The 21,142-nt window shown below is 41.4% G+C and overlaps 2 protein-coding genes across 2 annotated transcripts; one reads left to right on the forward strand and one right to left on the reverse strand.

The window, feature by feature from the left end:
- The first annotated feature begins 366 nt into the window (after nucleotides 1-366).
- LOC105276989 (homeobox protein Nkx-2.5) lies at nucleotides 367-2,867 on the forward strand. Its single transcript, XM_011335090.3, has 3 exons — nucleotides 367-1,297; nucleotides 1,607-1,695; nucleotides 1,876-2,867. Exons 1-3 carry the CDS (start codon nucleotides 1,012-1,014, stop codon nucleotides 2,635-2,637), a joined length of 1,137 nt encoding a protein of 378 aa, XP_011333392.1. The 5' UTR covers nucleotides 367-1,011; the 3' UTR covers nucleotides 2,638-2,867.
- Nucleotides 2,868-9,039: 6,172 nt separating this feature from the next.
- Nucleotides 9,040-18,658, reverse strand: LOC105276990 (homeobox protein bagpipe). The gene is made up of 3 exons (XM_011335091.2): nucleotides 13,605-18,658; nucleotides 10,546-10,762; nucleotides 9,040-10,406 (listed from the first exon to the last, which is right to left on the reverse strand). Exons 1-3 carry the CDS (start codon nucleotides 14,071-14,073, stop codon nucleotides 10,085-10,087), a joined length of 1,008 nt encoding a protein of 335 aa, XP_011333393.1. The 5' UTR covers nucleotides 14,074-18,658; the 3' UTR covers nucleotides 9,040-10,084.
- Nucleotides 18,659-21,142: the final 2,484 nt, after the last annotated feature.

The following is a 21,142-nucleotide window of genomic DNA, read 5'->3' on the forward strand; positions in this document are numbered from 1 at the left end:
ACGAATACGCTTGTAGGACTGATGTCATTTATAATCCGTGTCGTACAATTTTGAAAAAGTACCAAGTGTTTATCCACAAGAACTTGTGCACTTAAAAGCCACTTAAAGAATTATATCTTAATATCCACCGATCTGCGCTCGTCGCGGAAAATATATAAAATACATCTCCTAATTAATCAGTCCGTGAAAACCTTGATGCACGAACTGCTGTCAAAAAGCGTGTGCGGCTGTGATAGTGAAAATCTTCAGTCGATACACACTGACGCACCCTCACATCCGCATCAGCGTATCGCCATGACGTTCCTGTGCGACGGGACCAACACTTGACTCCCTTGCAAGACCAAGTCACATTATACGTCTGCCCTCCGACCCGACCACTCAACTGTGACCACCATCCTCCAAAACACGACTTGTCGGTGCATCGATGAACGATTACGTACGCTACGATCTCGCGGCTTTCGCAGGTTACAAAGTCGCGCGTATATCATCGAACTCGTCGCGCAGTGATGTGTTTCTGTCATCGCACGCAGCTGTAGAATTCTCGCGCTTGACAAGATTGCGAATTTGCGAGCAACGCGCCAAGACTTTCAAGTGCAAATTTTTCATTCTAACAACAGTTCATTGCATTTGAATTTAATCCTTGAATTATAGACTTTTAACTCAATTTAGTTATAATTGCGAGAGTTGTCAAGACTTTTACTGTCGAACAGTCTAACTTGGTAGACATTTGTTGCAATTATTACTTGGAGAATTGTTCTTCGAGACTTGAATTGATGACTGATTTAATCAAGATCGTCACAATAGCGAAATAAATAATTAGTTCTCAATCTGTGCAAAGTGACAGCAAAACTTGACTTTTGTTGACTTGAGTTTCGACTTTTATTGAAAATTATGAAGATGAAGATAGCTTAAAGAGAAGTTCAAGAGGAAATGCATTAATTATTGAAGTTTCTGCCGACAAAGTGACGTTCGGTACTTTTCAAGTGACTTGATCGAAGATCATGCTCTAGGATGTTGTCCTCTTCGGTATCGACTCCGTTCAGTGTTCGTGACATTCTCAGCGAAGACCAGCAGCAACTTGGCGTCATGGATTATGCACATCATCAAAATCAAATTCAGCAACAGCATGTGCATCAAGATTATTATTCGTACAACGTAGTGCCGGAGAACAGTTGGGAAATGGAGAAATTTAAGGAGCAGCCGATGCCTAGTTATCAACATTATTCGGATCTCAGTCATGTTCACCAGTTGAGTCAGGTGATACCACCATACCAAGAAACTTCTATCACTGAAGACGGTAAGTATTAATTTGACCCTTTTTCATCATACAATTATCCTGCAACATGAAACTATGTCACACTTTCTGTGTTAATTTCATTAAATATAACAGTAATTGTAAAAAAATTGCTGTTTATTCAAAACTTTTTAAATAAATAATATCTAAACAAGTGAGATATTAATCAATTTAAGAAAAACTATATTAAAATGTAATGTTTAGTTAAATTACTTATCAGTTATTTTAGTTTCGCGTTTTAACGTTATTGCTAAAAATTACTAAATGAATGAATTTCTTAACAGTGATATTTATGTAACAAACCATTTCTAGGTAACATAGTTACATCCAGCAAAACGGAACTGCGTAAAAGTCAGTCTGGTAAAAGAACGAAACGGAAGCCAAGAGTATTGTTCTCGCAAGTAGGTTTAATTCTTTAAAGTTTAGGTTTCACAAAAATATCTTTATACATTCGTAAAGTCAATTCTACAAATTCAAGATTATCTTCATAAAGAAATCCTCGCTTAACATTTCGCACAAAATCGATACGAGAAAACACTAAATAGCGCAAAATGCTACATTACAAGTAATCCGTTTCGCAGACACAGGTTTACGAACTAGAGCAGCGATTCAAGCAGCAGAGGTACCTGAGCGCCCCTGAAAGAGAGATGCTGGCGCAGACTCTGAAGCTAACCAGCACTCAGGTAAAGATCTGGTTCCAGAACAGACGGTACAAGAACAAACGCGCCCGGATCGAAGACGCGGAGAAGCTGCAAGCGCAAAACATGAAGAACCAACCCCCGAAGAAGATCACCGTGCCGATCCTCATCAAGGATGGCAAACCTAACGTGCAGGAGTCCTACAGTGGTCCATACTGGCCGAATATTCGGTCGGATCTGGGTGCGCCGATGCAGACAGATTTCAGGACGAGCGACATTCGCCTCAGTCCGGACTTTAGGTCCAATTCGAGCGAGATGAGGATCGACTCCAGCATCAGCCCGGAATACAAGCCGGACGTAAATGCGGAGATGCCTGGGAGGTCCAGCCTGAACGACATAACGGACAGACAACACGTACTGAGTCCAGAGTACAGAAGCAGTTTCGTGACGGAAGCTCCAGCCAGCGTGCACGATTGCAATCGATTGATCAAGACGGAATTCAAGGCGTGCGCGAGCGGCAACGAGACCACCACCTCATATCCTGACCTGAAGAACGTTCAGTCCGATAGACGGATGTCCATGGATGTCTCGAACAATGGCGAGTACGGATTCTCGAACTATCTCACTCCATCTAATTACCAAATGCAATACGTGAATTACATGGAGCAAGTGCCTTTGGACCAAAATCTGCAGCGACTGTGGTAGGTGCGGCCTAATTGCGAGGGAGGATCGCAATTACGGCTGATCGATCGCTGTACATTTCTGCCTACGGATTTATAGTGGTTTAGTTGATAAGCGATTTAGCGATTAAGTCATTATTTGAATTCTTTTGAATATTAAATTATGCGCTGCTGATAAAAATCTTATGTTTGTCAATGAATATTTTATTACTTGATCATACATATATAAATACGGTTGTTAATATTAATCACCGATCTAGGTGAGATAGAAAAATATGATGATAATTGATAAGAAAAGATAATGTAGCGATATCATACTTCATATTTTTATCTCATGTTATTGACTATTTTATATGGCGTACTTTAAATTTACTTACGATATTGAACAGCATTGCATAATTTGTTAACATTAAAGCAAATTGCTTAAGAATTATGAATATTGACAAAAAAAGGAGTGCACCAAAGATATTAACCAAAGATATATTCTGATGTATATTCTCTAAGTATTATGGATATATGTAAGCGATTAACGTTAAATATGCTACCTAAAAAACTTTGTTCACGATATTGGCAGCTGTTTTTTAGTCGACTAAGATTTTCCCTTCGAAATAGTAACGTGCGACACAAGAGGGCGGAAATTGCTTCAAGTGGCCGTTGCGGAAACGCCGAACACTTTTCCGCGGATGCGTGTCGGAGGAAGTTTTTTTCTGGTTTTGAAGTGCAGAGACCACGTTAGTTGTGCAATAAATTAATTTCCATTTAATAGTTTCCCTTACTGAATAAGAACGGAAATGTGTACATTGTCGACAATTGCGTAAAATGTTCAAATTTTTATTAAACATTTAATACGCATGAATATATGTCGTCTTTCCTACCTATTGATTTACTCTTACAATCGCAAGAATCATCGAAATGTACTTGTGATAAAATAATTCGTTTAACTCTTTTATACTTGGTTTATTATTTCGAAAGTTCTTAGGGCAAAGTATTAAAAAATACATCTTCAATAATAAATCAAATTTGTATGTTCCCTTTAAATTGCAAACTTTTATGTTAAACGAGAAATGTTTTTTGACAACAGCACTATATAAATTTGACACTAAATATACGAGAAACCAACAACTTTTCAAGTATAAATCAAATGCATAGTGCTTGTCGTGCATTTTCTGCTAGTGACGTGCGTCTTCACGAATGCGCCGTGTATTACCGATCGGTATCAATTCTCACCGAATCAAATTCAATCCAGATGCCTCTTGGAAGTTCGCGGTCCAATACAAAAATATGGCGAAATGGCATTTATAAATAGGTGAGTTCTGACAGCTTGAGCGAAGCCATGGGCGCCTTTTGGGTTATCGCGCGAACATGACGGGTCATCTGGCAGTCAAGTGCTGCCCACATAGACGATTTACATCAGTGTAATCGTGTTCATGGCGCTACTGGTGCCATAAAGGGTCATGGGAACAAGCTGATAAAAATGTCACTGTTAATTTTATAAGACTCACGTGGCCGCGCCGTATCTACCTAGAAAGGAAGACCAACTTGCACCACGCTTCCATCCGAGCCTGGCACCTGACTGCATCCGCGTAAGATCTCAATCTGATCGGACAAATCGACCAGACGCAATCGATCTTATGATCATATACGTTACATATCACACATTTACATAAAAGATCCAAAATTTATATGTGTTGTAAGAAGAACGAAGATAAAAGCTGAAAAAATCTAGAAACTGTAAATAGCAAATCTGTGCAATGAAACTGTGCGATTCTCATACTATGTATTTGAGAATAGGATTTTGTTGATTTTCGGAGGCTAAACGAGTGAATTCTTTTAACGCCGAGCGAGTTTCCCCGCGTTTTTCATGCGGCTTAAAACGCACGTTGATGTATCACTCGACATGCGCCGTATATCCGTGTCTTTTAATCGTGATAGTTCCATTACGATATCGTGTATTCAGATAATCAATCACGAAACGCTCAACATAGAAATTTGATCCTATTTGCTTGTAAGCCAACGGGGGGACTTTCATGAGCGTTTAGGTCCCGAGGGATGAAGCACGCGACGCTGCGCAAATAGATGAGCATATGCATAAATGCCAATGTCTACAAACCGAGCGATTTTAGTTATAGATGAGGATCTTCTTTATATGGAGATCATTAATCATCTTTTGGACAGAGCTTTTTATAATAGATATCAATCGCGTAGTTATATGCTACATATTGCATTTCTATTAATAAGATTGACAAATAAAAATAATCGGAAATATAAAAAAAGGATATCATTTAGAAATGCAAGTTAAATTTTGTATAGATTTTGAATATTATGATTTATTATTTGCAACAAAATTTGCGCATATTAGAGAATAAAATGTTTATTTACACATCATTTTTGATAATAATCTCTACACGCACATAAAGAATTATTTGAAAAAAATCGTTTTGAAGAATAAAGAAATTTTTCTGTACGTTACATATAACTTATTTTTTTTAAATGCATTAATTGCGATGGAGAACTCTACTTTACCAAGCGTCAAGCTGTAATCGTTCGTCGCTCGCATTCGACTGCTGAGAGATCGAGCGGGATGTTTCTCTCAAGAACTCAGGAACCCTCAGTCGAGATATCTAATTTATCAACATATGAAACAGTCATTGCTTCTTGCTACTGACATGTCCTGCACTCTATATTTTGATATAGGAAACATATCCAAAAAATATTTTATATATTAATAAAAATTTTTATAATAGAACAGTATCTGCTCTTTTTTTCTTTTTCTTAAGGAGAATTAAAATTTCTCCTATGTTTAAATGTTATATTACTAAAATATTAAAGAACTTATCTTTAACGTAATCGTTTATTATTCATTACTTTAGAATTTTCATTTTTGTTTTGGGAAATTATTAATTACTGTCCATCATTATTCATGTTTATTTCTTTGCCAATAAACTAACGTAAGTAACTAACACAATATTTTTGATTTTAGAGTACAAGAAGTTAAAGTATCATCAAATGTACGCTGATGACGGTGGAGGTGTGCTGTCGTCCAACTTTGTAGTTCGTAAGTACGAGAACTCCACGAAATATTCGAAAGAATTTCTTTGAGTCGTGGCGGCTGCATGAAACACCGTTGATTGGCCGCTCGTACGCCAATTTTCCTCGACGGCGCTTCGCCACGAAAAATCGCTAAATTGCTTCTTTGAAATGCCGGAAAAGCGGAGGAAACGGTTCCCTCGGTAGTTCGTCCGACAAGTTCTTGGTAGACTTCAAGCGTCGTTACCCGCTTGATGATCCGCGATGTACTCGGGCTGATTTGCTCTCTCATCCCCGCGAATTCAAAGCAGAGAAGGCATCAATTTCGAGGTGGAGAAGAATTGTCACACGTGTGAAAATAAGTAGCAATTCGTAGAGTAAATCGAGAACGTTCGAAGGTTTACATAATTATTTTTCATATGACAGATTTTCACCTTTATGGTGAAAATATCTCCGATTTTAGACACCGTAGCTCACATCAATTTAAATTTTGTGAATTTCAAACTCAAGCTTATCTCGAGTTTGAGATAACTCGAATGAATATAAATTATCCGGATGAGCGAAGTGACGTATGGGAAATCAAAGTATTTGGCAATTTTCTCATCTTCGGTGTCGCGCTTCGAATGTTTTCGGCGAAACGGAGAGGTGTCCCCTTTAACGTCTTCAATAGTCCATGTGACACTCCGACTCCTAGGTTTCCTTGGCAACCATCCCAATTGAAACGCGTGTCAGAAGTCGGAAGAATGGTACATAAGAGAGGTAGGAAAAAGTGACGACAGAGACGAAAGTAACGACTGAAATCTCAAACTTAGAACCGGCAATTCCGTTTATATTACTTCGAAGGGATGGCGAAGTTGATTCGCGTCTCGCGCGCGTTTGTCTTGCGAGAAAATAATGCAAGCCTGTCACAATTTTTTTTTCTCGCTTGCTCTTTTCAATGATTGCATGCTGATTGCAATTCCGTTCCGATACGTTTTTAATAATCGAGCTTAAAGAAATTTCTCAGATTTATAAAATAATGCAAGAATATTTTTTGTCTGGATAAACGCTTGGATTATACTTTTAAATCTGTTCGCCTGTTTCATATCCATTGTAAGAGACACCGCGCGAGCGCTTGAACAAGTCAGAATTTTTTACCCCGCCACGCAAATGGTTCGTGCAAAATTGATAATGGTCGCTATGCAGCCTCGAGCGGCTGAATTGTCCTCTTTGTATGGCTTTTTTTCAATGAAATTCAAATTGATACTGCTTCGGTGATCTTTCCGCGGTAAATCTGGCTCTCGGTATACTTGGCCACGAATTCGTTGAACCGCAAAGCATATTTAAAAGATCTCAAAAAGCAATTCGTGTTCCAAGAACTTAACACATATTTCTTATAGACAATTTTTTAGGGATAAATTGCATGAATTTATATTATCACATATTATATATATATATATATATATATATATATATATATATAATATAAAACGGCAGTTTTTTATTTAATAGCATTAATTTGTTCAATAAATTTTGCATTAATTTGATCAGTCCCTATATTATTGAGTGTGGAAAGCCAGTAACAAACGAAAGATATACGCTTGGAGGACGATATAACGCGAGGGTTAGATTAAGGTGTAGAGCAGTAGAGGGTGATCAAGGGAGAGGGTGGTCTCTCGCGCTATTAACAGCTAATGAAAATTAGCTTTCGTCGGTTGATTGAGCGTTAAATCGTTCCTTTCTCGTTTTACGAGACAAGTCCGCCAATGGTGCACTCGAACCAATGTGCTTTTCCTTCAAATTGCAAGCTTACTACAGTCACGTCGATAGCGAATTCCTGAATTGAGAATTGAAAATAGTTTGCTAGGCATATATATACAGGGTGAGGCACCTAAAACAGGCCAAAATTTCTAAGTGCTAGAACTTTTTCATTTCTGAGTTTACGGTATTTTCAATAGCAGAGAACTCTAGGCAATATAAAGTAAATTATTTTCCCTTGCAGTTGGCCTTCAGTGACCTTGAATGATTTTGACCCGTAGATCAATGTGCGCATCTTCAAACGCTCTACTAGATGGTATACGTAAAAAAACATCATACCATTTTAAAAAAACGAAGTTGACCTTCATATGACCTCTACGCGTCCACCTAATAAAAAATTATTTAGAACAAATTATGTGTCCCTCGAAACCATGCAAGTTTGGTCTGACACATTTTTTCTATCACCAATTAATAACAGCCGAGATATTCAGGTGGCCTGTTTTAGGTGCCTCATCCTGTATATATCTCTCAAACTAAATTTCAACAATCTTCTGAAAAAGATTTTGTCGATAAGGCATATATATTTATTGATAATAATGTCACTTCAATTTTCTCTAACGAAAAACGGAAATAATGAACGTTCTTTATTATATCTTCTTTATCTATCTCATTAATAGACTGATTTAATGAGGTGTTTATTTAACTTGCGCTTACGTTTTTTTTTATCTTCATAATTATAGCAACGTATTGCAAGATATGTGAATTCTTAGTGTTATTGATGTTCGTGTATCAAGAGATTAATTAGGTATTTGGATTACAGCTATTAATTAACGCGATGTCTTCCACTCGTAATACGTGTTCGTAGCATGAATGTGCGCAATAGAAAATCGACAGGGTACAGATTTTATAGCCGCTTCTGCAATCCATTATTGCTTCGTTTAGAACAGTTCTAAACATTCTAAAGCCATAATGCTCTTGCGCTAAACGAGGCCTTGTGTCGACGTACAGTCGTTGTTAACGCGGAAACTCGTTGCAATAATTTGTGGCTTGCGTCACGAAATTCGTGCTAACCACTACAGTTTATTGATTGATGTACTTAAAAGTACACACATAAAAAATACCAATTCACGGAACAAGATGATCGACTTGAACAGCTTTTTCATGCTTAAACTGATCCAATAAATTGATCCAAAAATTATAACTGTCTGCAGGAAAATATATATTAGACTCGAATAATTTGTTAAGTATTTTATGATTCATTATTATCGTACGTGCATGCAATTAAGGGATTCAAAAAGTCTAAACAAATAAATGAAATTTGACTTCTCAAACACGAAGAGACCGCCTCGTAAGGATTTACGCGGCGGGATGTAAAAGGCATTTCGGCGAGGGCAATGTAACACTTTTGTTTACAACAGATGAGTGTCAGATCTAGGTTTTTTCTTGTCTGTCGGTTAAGCCTGCTCGTCTCCGCGTCTGAATAAACATATCTGATGTCTGCTGGGCCCACCCAGACGCAGCCATTAAAACCCTTATGAGAAAGTCGGGTTACAATACCGTCGGGAAAATCCACTTTCCACCTGCAACGCTTGCGCTTTTCTCGAAAATTGGGGAAAGGATATCGGGGAAAAGGATAAGACTTTGAGAAAAGAATCCACTCATGACAGATTACGGACGATATACATATATTTAAAGACACTTTCGCGATCATTTCGGTGTACTTAAACGATAAATTGAGTTTGAACATGGTACACTCGTGATACACGATGCAAAACAAATTTTATTAGCGCTAAAATTAGCGTTAAATATTTGATTCGTACTTTTTACATTGCACACGTTCCGTCAGTAACTCGGAAAACACATTTCTCATTGTCACTGAAAAATTCCGTTTCGCAACGCTTTTCGACGTCGGACAGTATCTCGTAAAGTGAAGAACGTGATTGGCAATCTTGCAACATAATGGTAAGGCCGCGTAACATCATTTCCGCTCTGCGATACGAAATTTAAAACTTGCAAAACATGCAGAGGTTAACAAGAGCATTAAGCCAACATACTTTCAAGACCCAGTCATTCAAAGCTGCATGATAAAATCTTGTTTGTCCAAACGTCGATATTAGACGAACGGTAGTTTGGACACTTGTTTCTCATTCCACATTTTATACACTTATTTACAGGCTAATTTACACAATCGTCTGTATACCGTATTGGATTACGATAAATACGCGTACGATGACCAGTATAATAATCTCAACCAGTTCTACAAAATAATCGGCAAATCTAGTTATTTATGACATTATAATGCTGAAATGAAGAACTTTACGCACGAAGTGCGCGTACATAAAAATGTAATTGAAAAACTTGGCAATAGCATGTTACGTTACACGAGATCTTTACAGATGAATAATCAAACAACACTATAAATCATCAGCATCTAGTATCCAATCAAATTTGCATATTATTTTTCTATTCTAAAAAGAATGCAAAACATAATGTTTAATCCAAATTATGCAACTTAGCGTACCATTGGCTCAAGTCTTTCAATTAATTTCTTAGACAAATTTATGAATTATCCAGACAAGTCCTCCTTCACGCTTTGCGACGCGCTCTGAAATATCATTATTTCGAAGGATGATATTTCGTTATTTCGTTATTTCTTCAACTTCCGTTCGACGTGGACAGCTTCCAATTGACGTCTCGAGAGTAATCCTTTATTTCTCATCCTTGATTTTCGGAATCTGGCTGGGATCGAAGTCGGGCGTGATCGCGCTTTGTACCTGAATATGGGTGTGCAGGGGCGGGCACAGTAGCGGGTGGTATGGCAGACAGTAATACGGGAAACCCCCGAGCGCTTTGTTCGCCGGATGAATCTGCGGGCTCGACATTTGGCCGGGAAGTTGTCCGGAACCACGAAGTGGCAATCCCCTCAAATGCTCGTCCGGATGTACCAAAACGCGTACGGCCACGCGTCTGGCGCTACCAGAGTTTACGAGGGCTCCCAGTTCTTGCTGCTGGCGCCGTTTGGTCTTGTACCTGAAGCGGATAACGGTTCGTTTAACGGAATTGCCTGTCGAGAAAGACAGATCTGTTTGACGTTCTTCAAATTCGTCTGGAAATTTCTTTGTTACATTTGGTCTAATTAATTATTTCATTATGGACAAAGGAAATGCACCGTCGATTCTGAAACCAGATCTTCACTTGCGTCTCCGTTAACTTCAGGCCACGTGCTAGATCGGCTCTCTCCGGCCCCGACAAGTACTTTTGTGCAGCGAACCTCCTTTCCAGCTCGTAGACCTGCGCGTGCGAGAACGCTGCTCTGCTTCGTTTTTTCCTGCTTTGCAAACTCTGTCCTGAGCTTTGCGATTCGTACGTGTCATCCTCCGTTTCGTCTGTAAGATGAATGAGATGGATAAATTTTTCTTTGATAAGTGTAGCAACAGTCTTTGGCATGAAAATTGGATTGCACTTGAAGACAAGACTGTTATTAAGATATTTTAACTGTTTAACTTATTTCGTCAAACGCGTCCTGATTCGTATCTGGAAAATTATTATAAATTATTATTTATATTAAGAGAACAGTTTCTCTAAATTTTTTTATGCATTAACGCATATGTAGTCTCGTTTTCCGAATAACGTGGACTCGCCGTACGAATTCGTTTGCGGATAAATATTTAGATCCGCGCGAGAATCTGCAACTATACAGTAAAGCAATCGTTTAGCCCGAAAGTCGGAGTAACCATCAACGAGCGACCATAGAGACGGCGAATGATCGGAGAGAGGAAGAGAAAGAGAACTTCGTTGCTTTTGATGTCTCGTACAAACATTAACACATGTACTCGCTACTCCGACATGTTTACGCTTCTGTTCCGCGGTAATTCTCCTCTAAGTTTAACCAGTGGCACTAGAGTACAATCATATTGCAGATCAGACTGACTTCCCTTCTACTTCGTTCAATCCGCTACTCTGCGATACATCTGACTGCTAAAAAACATATTAAATATCAATAAAAAAATCGAGAGACGAGATTAAATTTTTCCATCACGGATTCGCGTTCAAGCGCGAGCGAAATCGTGAACGTCCGTCGACGTTATCGTTATAATTATTTCACGCTCAAAACGCTCATCCTACGTCAATGTTTATCGGCGGTGGTCAGCAGGGGATGCGGAGCATTTAGAGAGATCTATATTTGATCACTTTCGACGTCAACTAGATGCCATCTCGTCCGGCTAATGCGTCCATCCTTCGGCGCTCGTCAAACATCCTACACCGTCTATATCGAGAGCTCAGTTCCAGACGAGCAAGTGGCGTCGACTGACTCCGATTACATCGATGATCCTTTGAGACCACTAAAGCGTCATTCGGTTCCTCTACCTGTTACAGCACGCGACGGCCGAAAATCGGGAACAATTTTCCCGGTTATTATCGTAATAAAGCAGGCTGAGAATAATTCGTTGTTGCGTCGCCGATTCTTCCGGCTATCCATTATCATATTAAATGACTGGAGAGATTTCCCCTCGAGAGTGGACTCGTAATTTTCTGAGTGCACCTTGAATCGGTGCCAGCTCGTGACTACCTCTTCACCCTCGAGCCGCTGCAAACAATATGTCATCGCGACGTCAGGTGACAATCTTTCAACTACTAAGAGGCACCACTATATCGCACCTTCTCGTAATTATTTTAATATATTTCGAACGAAAGAAGAAGAGAAAAAGAAATCTATCTCTGAATCTTTATCGATAATTCTTCTTTAAGTACTTGCAATTTCTTCTTTTGAGAATTTGAATTTTGTAGATCTATGAAGCGCCACGTGAAAAGATTAATTGATTAATTACGGTCGATGTAAATTGAAGCTTCTTGTTGAGAACGCTAAGAGGTACATTCATTTTTCATAATTATAATGACCATGTAAATAGAAAATCGGAAGCGTGCGTATATCTCTCGGAGGCTGTTAATCATGATTGATTTCACGGAGTGGTGAAGAGGGGGAGTATCTGTTTACCTTCATATTAAGATAACGCTATTCGGCCGCGTAATTCTATATCTGCTCTTCGTAACGCGGTATCGAGGGCGAATATTACGGAAAAGTGGATGTGGGGCACAAAGGGGTGTAAACATCGCTAGGATATATCGCTATCTTGCGTGCAATACGTACGCGCTGCATCTGGCAGCACGATGAAATCAATCGCGTACATTCACTCGGGACGAATGCAAACGATTAAACGGAAAATATTGGCATTCTACGCGCGATATCTACTAGCGCAACACGGTGCAAGCGGATACGAACGATTAACCGAGAATTATTGCTATATCCCGGCGCAACATCTGTCACGAATAAATCAATCGTGATCGTTTACTCGGAAATAGTTGGCGATCGTAACCTTGATCTAAAACAGTTTTTGAGGTGATCCATGGATCCCCGCGCGCTCGACGGAGAGACAGAGGAACCGAGTGTGGCCAGAGATCGAACAAGTGCAAGAAGTAGCCGGTACTCGTGACGTCTGTCGGGTCGAGTGCCACTTATGCTACTAAAATTACATTCAATTACGTTATCTGCGCTCGGGTTAGCTTTAAAAACCCTTGAAAAGAGCTCGCCTGTTACGCGCGTATCTGCTTAAATGACCTCTTAAGCCAGCATCCTCGTGCTCGACGCAAGTTCCTCTGGCAGGTCACCATCTTCCAGGATCACGACGATATTATTTTCGACCGTGGCGTATCGGGTGTATCTATAACACTCGTCTTTCTGCTGGCAAAATTAATCTTGTCCTTCAAAGTTTTTAAAAACTTGACAATTGATTTACGCAAGATCGGACATAACAAGAAACTGAAGTAAACATACAAAGTACAGAGTATCGGGAAGATCAGGATCATTTATATAGTGTACTGACAATAAATAAGATAATGACAGTAAGTAGTCATATAGTGTATAAGTAATAATAACAGTAAGTTGTTTCCGAATCTAATTCCGTTTAGCGAGTTATAAGAACAATTCTGCTAATGATTCTTTGAACGCTTATAACTCTTCAATAAGGCATTTGTGAACACAGATTTACGAACTTTACTCACCTATCCGACTATTAATACACTATATAAATTTTGGCACAATGTATTGCATCCCGACACGCCGCACTGAATAAAATCCTCAAAGCTATCTTCCGCGTACAAAACTACGCTCGGCGAGAGAGTTAAAATCATGCGAACGGTAAGATTACGGTAATTAATATCGGCATATACCTAGATACTTGTTCTTGCTCATGTCCAACGCCTCGTCCTGTTGCCTGTGGCTGGTCTCCATCGGTTCCTTAACTGGCTGGTACGCCGTCAGGTTTCCCAGAGTCTCGAGGTGATGCTTGAAGGTTCCCTGGGTCAAGTGCGGGACGCCACCGAAATTCGATAGATTTGCCTGGGCCAGATTCCTCCTCAAGATGTCCAGCTCGTGCGCCATGCTTAGCTCCGGGCTGGGCAATCGCGGGTAATGAATCATCTGATCGTGATCGTAGTTTCCGTCCGACTGCTCGTTCTCCACGTGCTCGTATTCCCGATTGTGCCTTCTCGTCGGCGTGGAGACGGCCACCTGGATCTTCTCCAGGTCGCATCTCCTGGTGTCCATGCAGGGGGTTCTCCGGCTCAGGATGTCGGCGATGCTGAAGGGAGTCGGTTGAGAAGGTTTCGGCGACGCTTCGCTACGTTTGTCGTCCTCCATGATAATCCCGCGCGTATGATCACGACGAAAGGGCTGCGATCAAAACAATTTCTCTCTCTTTCTCTTTCTCTCTTCGGATCGTTCGCACGCGAGAAAGCTCGTCACGTCACATGTTACGAATCGTCACCACGTAGATTCACTTGTCCTTTTCCTTTATAAAACTTGGTCCTTGTTCACTGTTACGGATTTGTCGGACTACGGACTTGAGAATTGAAAGAGCGGACTTTCTCTGATCACTCGCGACGTTGTGGGTAACCAACTCGCTCTGTCTGCATCCGCCGATACGTCGGAGCAGAGGATCGACCGACGAATGTTATGCGCCTTCCGCATTCACATAATCCCTGCGGGCCCTCGAGGCAGTCAGAAGATCGCTGGCAAGCCGGACGATGTTATTAATTGTTATTCCCGAGTGCTCGACCCTTCCGATTCGAGTGTGCTTCGGTCAAGTGTACTTGTCGCCCGCGGAGACTTATTTTTCGAATTACCACACTCAGCCCGCGGCTCTCCCTTCCTCCCTCTTTTGCCCGAGCAACCCCCACTCGAGAGAGCTCGACTCTTCGTCCTTCTCTTCTCTCCTCCCTCCTCTCACTCTCACTCTCTCTTTCTCCCTTGCTCTCCTTCTGTTTCTCTTTCTATGACGTCAAAGTTTCTCTGCTTCGGTACGTAGATGAACTCCCTCACTCGAAGCGCTTTTTTGTCTCTGTCCATCGGGGGATAAAGCTCGACGATTGTCAGATTTTGATGGTGCTCTCCTCGATCGATCTTTCACCAGATATCATGGAAACGATCTGCCTCTTTTTTCCTAACGCGCGCGCTTTTCATCGTAGATACGGACGCCCACCCTCTCTCGATCCCGGCTTTCGGAGCGAGCTTGCACGCGCGAGTACCGCGCGTTCTGAGGAGGTGGAGCTTTCAGATGTCGTACGTGTGATCGGGTGCGACGCTTCCGTCACGACGCAAGCCTCGCCCTACGACCAATCCGCGGGTTTTCCCGCGACGCCGCTTTTCCGCGATGACCAATCCAGACGAGTACACGAGCCCGGAAAGATACCGCGACGGAGTGGGATCTCGGGGGGATTTTTAGATCGTCGTAGTCGTCGCGACCCCGCCGGAAACGTACTGCCACTTTGGGCATTTTCTCGTTTTGTCATCCGCGTCAGCGAGGATGATAAAAAGACCGCTTGAGTTCTCTTGCGATCACTCGTCATCTATGATCACAACAGTTTCGTCATTTATGTGTGTCTCATGATCGAGATTAGTTGCACAAGTATTTGGACAAAGTGTGCATTAATATATTGCAGCAGAACTTGCTCGATTCGGTTTATTCTTGTCTCTTCTTGAAATACGATGGAAATCTTTTTTTAGACTTGCAATATTTTTATCAAATATATTGTTACATGTATTTCTTTTCTTCCATATTCTATATCAATTTTTTTTCTCATCGCATTTTCACGTTATTCTTTCTCGTTCGAATAGTAAAGAGTAATAGAATTCTAGAGGTCGCGTCACTAATCGATCGAAGTTGCGCCAGTTGAATTGCAGCTAATGCTTTGAAAAAGTTATTTCTCTCACTCTGCACATAGATAGTACAAGCGGAATAGTACCTACGTACTTCTCGTCTCGATACGATACGAGAGAAACTGCGCGGTGCATATATAGGGTGTGCTTTACATAACAATCGTCGCTAAAGACTCGCGGCATTGTCCGCCACGTGCTGGCACCCGAGTTCCTATGGCGGTTTAATTAAGTGTGAACCACAGGAACGTGAACTACGCCTGACTTGATCTGATGATGACCTCGCGCGCTCGAGATATCGATGAGAGAATACTTTCACCCCTCTGTCGTTGCGGGATATCCTCTCTCATTCGGTACTCTTCTCGGAAAGATACATGTTGAACATAAATTGCATGAGCACGAAAATAGTTGCAAATATAATGGTTTTTATCATTTTTTATTTTAATTCTTTTTATTTTAATTGAGAGTTGGAAAGACAACAGTCTTTTACTAACAAACTTATTTCATATTTTTTCATCAAAAAAAACCGTCCATAGTAAATTCGATTGTATCAAGTACTAACATTAGCATGCTTCGGGTGTTCGGTCCGGAAATTGGAAAAACGACATCCGACATTTGCTCGTTACACACATAGAGACGATCTCGAGCCAATCTTAAGTCTACATACCAAGACCTCTTTTTCTCGATCCGGTCTAATCAATAATAAATTATAGGGGGATGGCGGTACATCTCTCCCCTAAAGCTAAGGCTCTGACCCTCCTGCTCAATTGGTCGCAATTCTTAAAGACCTTAATTGGCGCGGAAAATTATACCTTATTCCAGTTACCCCCGAACAAGACCAGCGTCCGCCCTCTGCTCGTCGTCGTCGCACGCTCTCAGCCACGTTGTACTTTGTTGCCTCTCGTCTCCTCCGACGTTCGATTTCTGCTACTCGGATATTTCCTTTTCCGCCGTGAGCAATCGCTCGAAATATCGGAGACCGCGCGAGCAGCGCCCAGAGCAGCTGACAATTTTTATTGCGCAGGAAAGGGAGGAAGGGGTGGCCCCTTTGCTAAGACACACGCGATCGAGGAGCGAAGTGTCGGTCGTTCGCGAGATGAAATCTGTGTCAGCGAACATCTCGCCGGCAGCATCCGTCCGTCAACTCCGGCAACCGTCATCCTTGCGACAAGTCACTCGGTCCTGCAGCGCAAAAAATCGCCGGTCTCGGCGCGTTTGTCTCGAGCGGAGCGTCGCGGTTACCCTTTTAACAAGCTCGTCGTCGCCTGTCGAGCGCGCGCGCGATGAGAGCGGCCGGAGATGTCCCATAAAATCAAATAGTTCCGTACGAGGCTCCTTCCGAGCCTCCCGATTTAACCGGCAGCCAATAACGGCGACGGGGACCGCGCGGCTCGTTCAACGACCGTATCGGAACGAAAGCGAAACGTTAACGTAAACTGAAAAACAATCGTCGGCCACGGCGGCTGTCACTCCGACGAGGAGTTGGCATCCGCGTGGCGAGTCATCTGTTCCCTACGTGGCCGCGGTCGTTTATTTTTCCAGAATGCCCGCTAAAACACCATCGTTCCGCTCGGTCCTCCGAGTAATTTCGACTATTTATAACCGTCCACCTAGTCGAACTATCGGGACGCTTTTTACGGGAAGGGTGCTAACGCGAATCGATCAACAGGGCTTATTACGCAGCAATTTTGCCCTGACGTGCGGATCGATGCATGTTGAGCCATCTTGCAACATAATTGGCGCAAATCACTTACAATATTAATTAATATTAGTATGATACTATTAGTAATTATAATAACATGCATAATACTAATTGTCACTCATGTCCCCAAAATTATAAAGAATTATGTGATAATAATTATTAAAAAAATATAAAAAAAGATAATCTTCTCGGATGAAGAATGTCAGATTGCGATGATGGAAGGGTACCAAATCACTGAAGCGTCAAGTAATCGTTGGTTGCATAATTGTATCAAGATAGGTAGGCCATTAACCCCAATTAACGCACGATAGTTTAATCGCGTTACGACGAGGATGGTTTGAGGCGTGCAAGAAGCCGAGGGGAAATGCAAGAGAGAAGAGAGAGAATCGAGCGAAGAGAAGACGAGAGAATCGCGCGCTGGTGGTGCACAACGAGACGGGGTGGGAAAGGGGGAGGCAAGGAGAGAGGAAGAGTGAATGAGCGGGAGTGGAGGCGGCAGCGTACACTAAGCACTAATATTACGTCTCTGGACTGACAGACGCGCGGACTTTAAAACCCAAGACTAACAAACAGTTAGCAGTCATCCGGTCTTCTTGTTTTTATATTCTTATGCGCGCGCGTGAACGTGCGCGGCCGCCCATATCGCACGCCAGCACTCGTGCGCGAGTAGTCCACCCTTGCATGTTCGTTACTTTCGCGTCGTCAAACGGCGATCGAAATTTCCTGCTCGCCTTCTTCGACGAAGACGACGACGAGATTTCCCGTCGGTGACGGGCTCGAGGAGCCTTTAAGCCTTCAAAGCGAGAGCAATTTCGCTCGACGCAAATCAGGAATAAATGCCACAATGTGTAATCGTTTATACCATGAGCAAATAGTTTTTTTAACAATTAAAAATCTAGTCTGTATTTAGGTAGTCTCCTTCGTCTACTTTTGCAAGCAACAATTGTATCTTGGAATTTTGATACTTATTGTCTACACTGAGTACAAGTTTTGAAATGACTTGTTTATTGATTAGTATAATTTTTATATGGTTTTATATAACTCCTGGCTGCGAATAGTAATAATACTTATTTTATTAATTTAAAATTAAGGGGATCCTGATATGATTGCCAAATTCCGTCGCAAAAGCCATCATTTGATGGAACTAAAAAAATCGTGATTAACGTTACCGACATGTCGGGAAGACGTGATAAATTATGAAAAAATGCTTCGAAACACTCTTTATTTTCGTGTGTTTTACAAATTTTTATATTAAACAAATTATCATACGAGATTAGAACACACATCGACAAAACTGCAATTTTCTTCGTTTTTAACATAAAGTCGAGTTATTTATCAATTTATTTCTGCGTGTACTTTAATCGTGGAAAAAGATTTATTATTTTACAACCAATAAAAAGAAAAAGAAAATTAAAAATTAAAATTCGTCAATTCCTTCGATAAGACAGATTCCAGGATTCTCTTAAGTCAGATAAATATTTGTGACAAAACGTTGTTAAAAAGAACATTCCAATGCACGTAAATTAATTTTCATACTTATTTGCATCGAATAGGAAAGATATCTGACTTGATGAGTGATAGATGCTAGAGATTATCATTTTACCATCAAGAGGTATTAGAACTGCGTTCTCACATGTTGATACTTGATAGACACATCTGGCAGTCTACCATTCAGTGTTAAGGCAGTTCTCTCTCGACGGATACAATCGCACGGTTACCTCGGGGTAACTCACCACAGATGGCTGGAGATACTAGTGGTTACCCTTCTCTCCTACAGCTCATCCTGCTCATTCAGCTGTACCAGTAGAACAAATCGTAATAGCCCATAAATCCCCGTTTTTTCCTCGGGCATCGGACTCTTTTTATTATTTTCGACCGAGCCAGTGTGAATAATCGAATAATTATCTTTCCGAGTCGTAATTAGGCCACCACGGAAGATCTTTTTTCCCCCAAAGCCAAATCGTTCCAGAATCAAGAACCTCAGAGAGAACGGAGTCCCGTGTAATAACACTTGCACTTTACCTTACTAATTGTCTTGCACCTTCGAGGTAGATCGTCGTGTAACATGCACATGCTATCCTGTCCGAGTGCAGGTAGAATACGCTTCGCGCGCTACCAGAGAGAGAGGAAGCGCAAAATTTCATCATTACGTAGACTCGCGCTTGATGCAAAGGGAACATAATGCAGTGTCAATTTTAAGCATCTCTCGCTTTTCTCAATGGCTGACAATGATCCGTTTTTCCGTCTTCTCTGCTTGCCAAATGAATCCGCTTATGACCTAATTGCGTGATTCAATAGGTCGAAATAGATCGGCGAAGAGGACCGAGGGGAGTCTTTTCTTTCGCTCGCCATAATAGAATTTGTCGGTCGACGAGGAACTCCGTTACGAGACAGTCAGAAAACAAAGCGGAACCCCAAGTACGATCGCCAGGGCAAACAATCGACGTGATCGAATTTTTTCGAAAATCGGTTGACAGTCCGGTCGAGCAGGAGATTCAGCCACGTCATCGGCGGCTCCTTTGGGCAGCTATCCTTTTTTCTTGTCCCGGAGCCTCCTCCCATTTCCCCCCTCCCCCTCCGTCGCGTCGATTTTTAAAGGGGATCCCAAGATCGCTAATTGATTAATCATGACCCCCGGGAGTTACCGGCGTCCCCGCCACGCTCCGCGCCCGCCATGCTCTTTATTTCTTCGTTGCTCTCTTCCTTTCGCGGATCGTCCGTTCCGACCGACCAATCTCCCTCTTTTTCTTGCTCGTAGTCCTTGAAGTGAGGTGAAAGGATTATCCGCGAAAAGACGCGACGTTGACGACGATGACGTTTCGGCAAATCTCGTTCCTTGACTTTTCGCGCTGGCAATCCTGCTGCAAGCGGTATTTGCGAATTTAGGTACAGGTGGTGACAGATAGTTTAAGTAATCGTAACAGATTACGATGTCAGGACAACAAAAGATGTCAGATTTTGTCGATCGCGCGATTTTTTGAAGTTGCGCATGACACTCACGTGTTGCCAGTGTGTCGACGTGCCCAATCAGGAAGCCTGAATTTTATTGCGGGTCCAAAAGCGGCCGCACAAATCCTGCAGGTCAGCCAGGGCGCGGTTATCTCCTCCTTTCTGAAAGCTTTTTATTTTATTACTGCATCCTCGTATAATGCATACCCCGGGACGTGTTCTTACTTTTATTACGACCCCGCGTCGGCAGTCTTTGATTTAATTAACTCTTAAAGTTCTGTTACCTCGTCCGTTACCGACACGTTTCCCGAACAGCAAGCGGATAGAAATATCAAGCAGCGAGCTGTTCTAGAAATTGATGTTATTTGGACGACTGACATTTTGATCTTTCACGGCCGACAATATTGTAAATAATTCTAACAATGCACATAATTTTCTCTTCTGCTTACTGTCGACTCTTTCGCTGCTGCAATATGAGTGTTTTCTGTTCTTGTAAACATTATTTTGGTACCTGTATCTAGTTTTGCGAGTTTTATCATCGGAAATTTTATCTTGCATTGAATGAATACAGTATTGGCAGTAATAAATGTACGATTATTATATATAGTTATATCGTGGCTCTTCGATTCTAAAGCTTTTTTAAAATTACGAGATCGTTTAACGATAAAGCAAATACCGCGTATACGAGACCGTATTTCATCGCTTTTGTTATTTTATTTAATATTTGACGCGCGCTTTGTTGCGCGGCCTAAGATTAAATATAGTAAATACAACCCTGTATTATCGAAGATAATTTTCTTGCTCTCGTCCAAGTACATTCGCGAGGCTGCATTGCCATGAGTTATTAGTCAGATACCTGACTTATTGCATTACAAAGCTGGATACTCGCGTATAGTTTGCAGA

This window comes from Ooceraea biroi, chromosome 3, assembly GCF_003672135.1.
Source record: "Ooceraea biroi isolate clonal line C1 chromosome 3, Obir_v5.4, whole genome shotgun sequence".
Lineage (NCBI taxonomy): Eukaryota > Metazoa > Arthropoda > Insecta > Hymenoptera > Formicidae > Ooceraea > Ooceraea biroi.

Bases quoted from the DNA above. Each gene is read 5' to 3' on its own strand.
- LOC105276990 (XM_011335091.2), bottom strand. From the start codon at position 14,073: ATGGAGGACGACAAACGTAGCGAAGCGTCGCCGAAACCTTCTCAACCG. The intron at 10,763-13,604 runs GTATATGCCGAT...TTCATCTTACAG, and splicing joins GAGCAAGAACAAGTATCTAG to ACGAAACGGAGGATGACACG. The intron at 10,407-10,545 runs GTGCATTTCCTT...TATCCGCTTCAG, and splicing joins ATCTGGTTTCAGAATCGACG to GTACAAGACCAAACGGCGCC.
- LOC105276989 (XM_011335090.3), top strand. From the start codon at position 1,012: ATGTTGTCCTCTTCGGTATCGACTCCGTTCAGTGTTCGTGACATTCTC. The intron at 1,298-1,606 runs GTAAGTATTAAT...AACCATTTCTAG, and splicing joins AACTTCTATCACTGAAGACG to GTAACATAGTTACATCCAGC. The intron at 1,696-1,875 runs GTAGGTTTAATT...TCCGTTTCGCAG, and splicing joins CAAGAGTATTGTTCTCGCAA to ACACAGGTTTACGAACTAGA.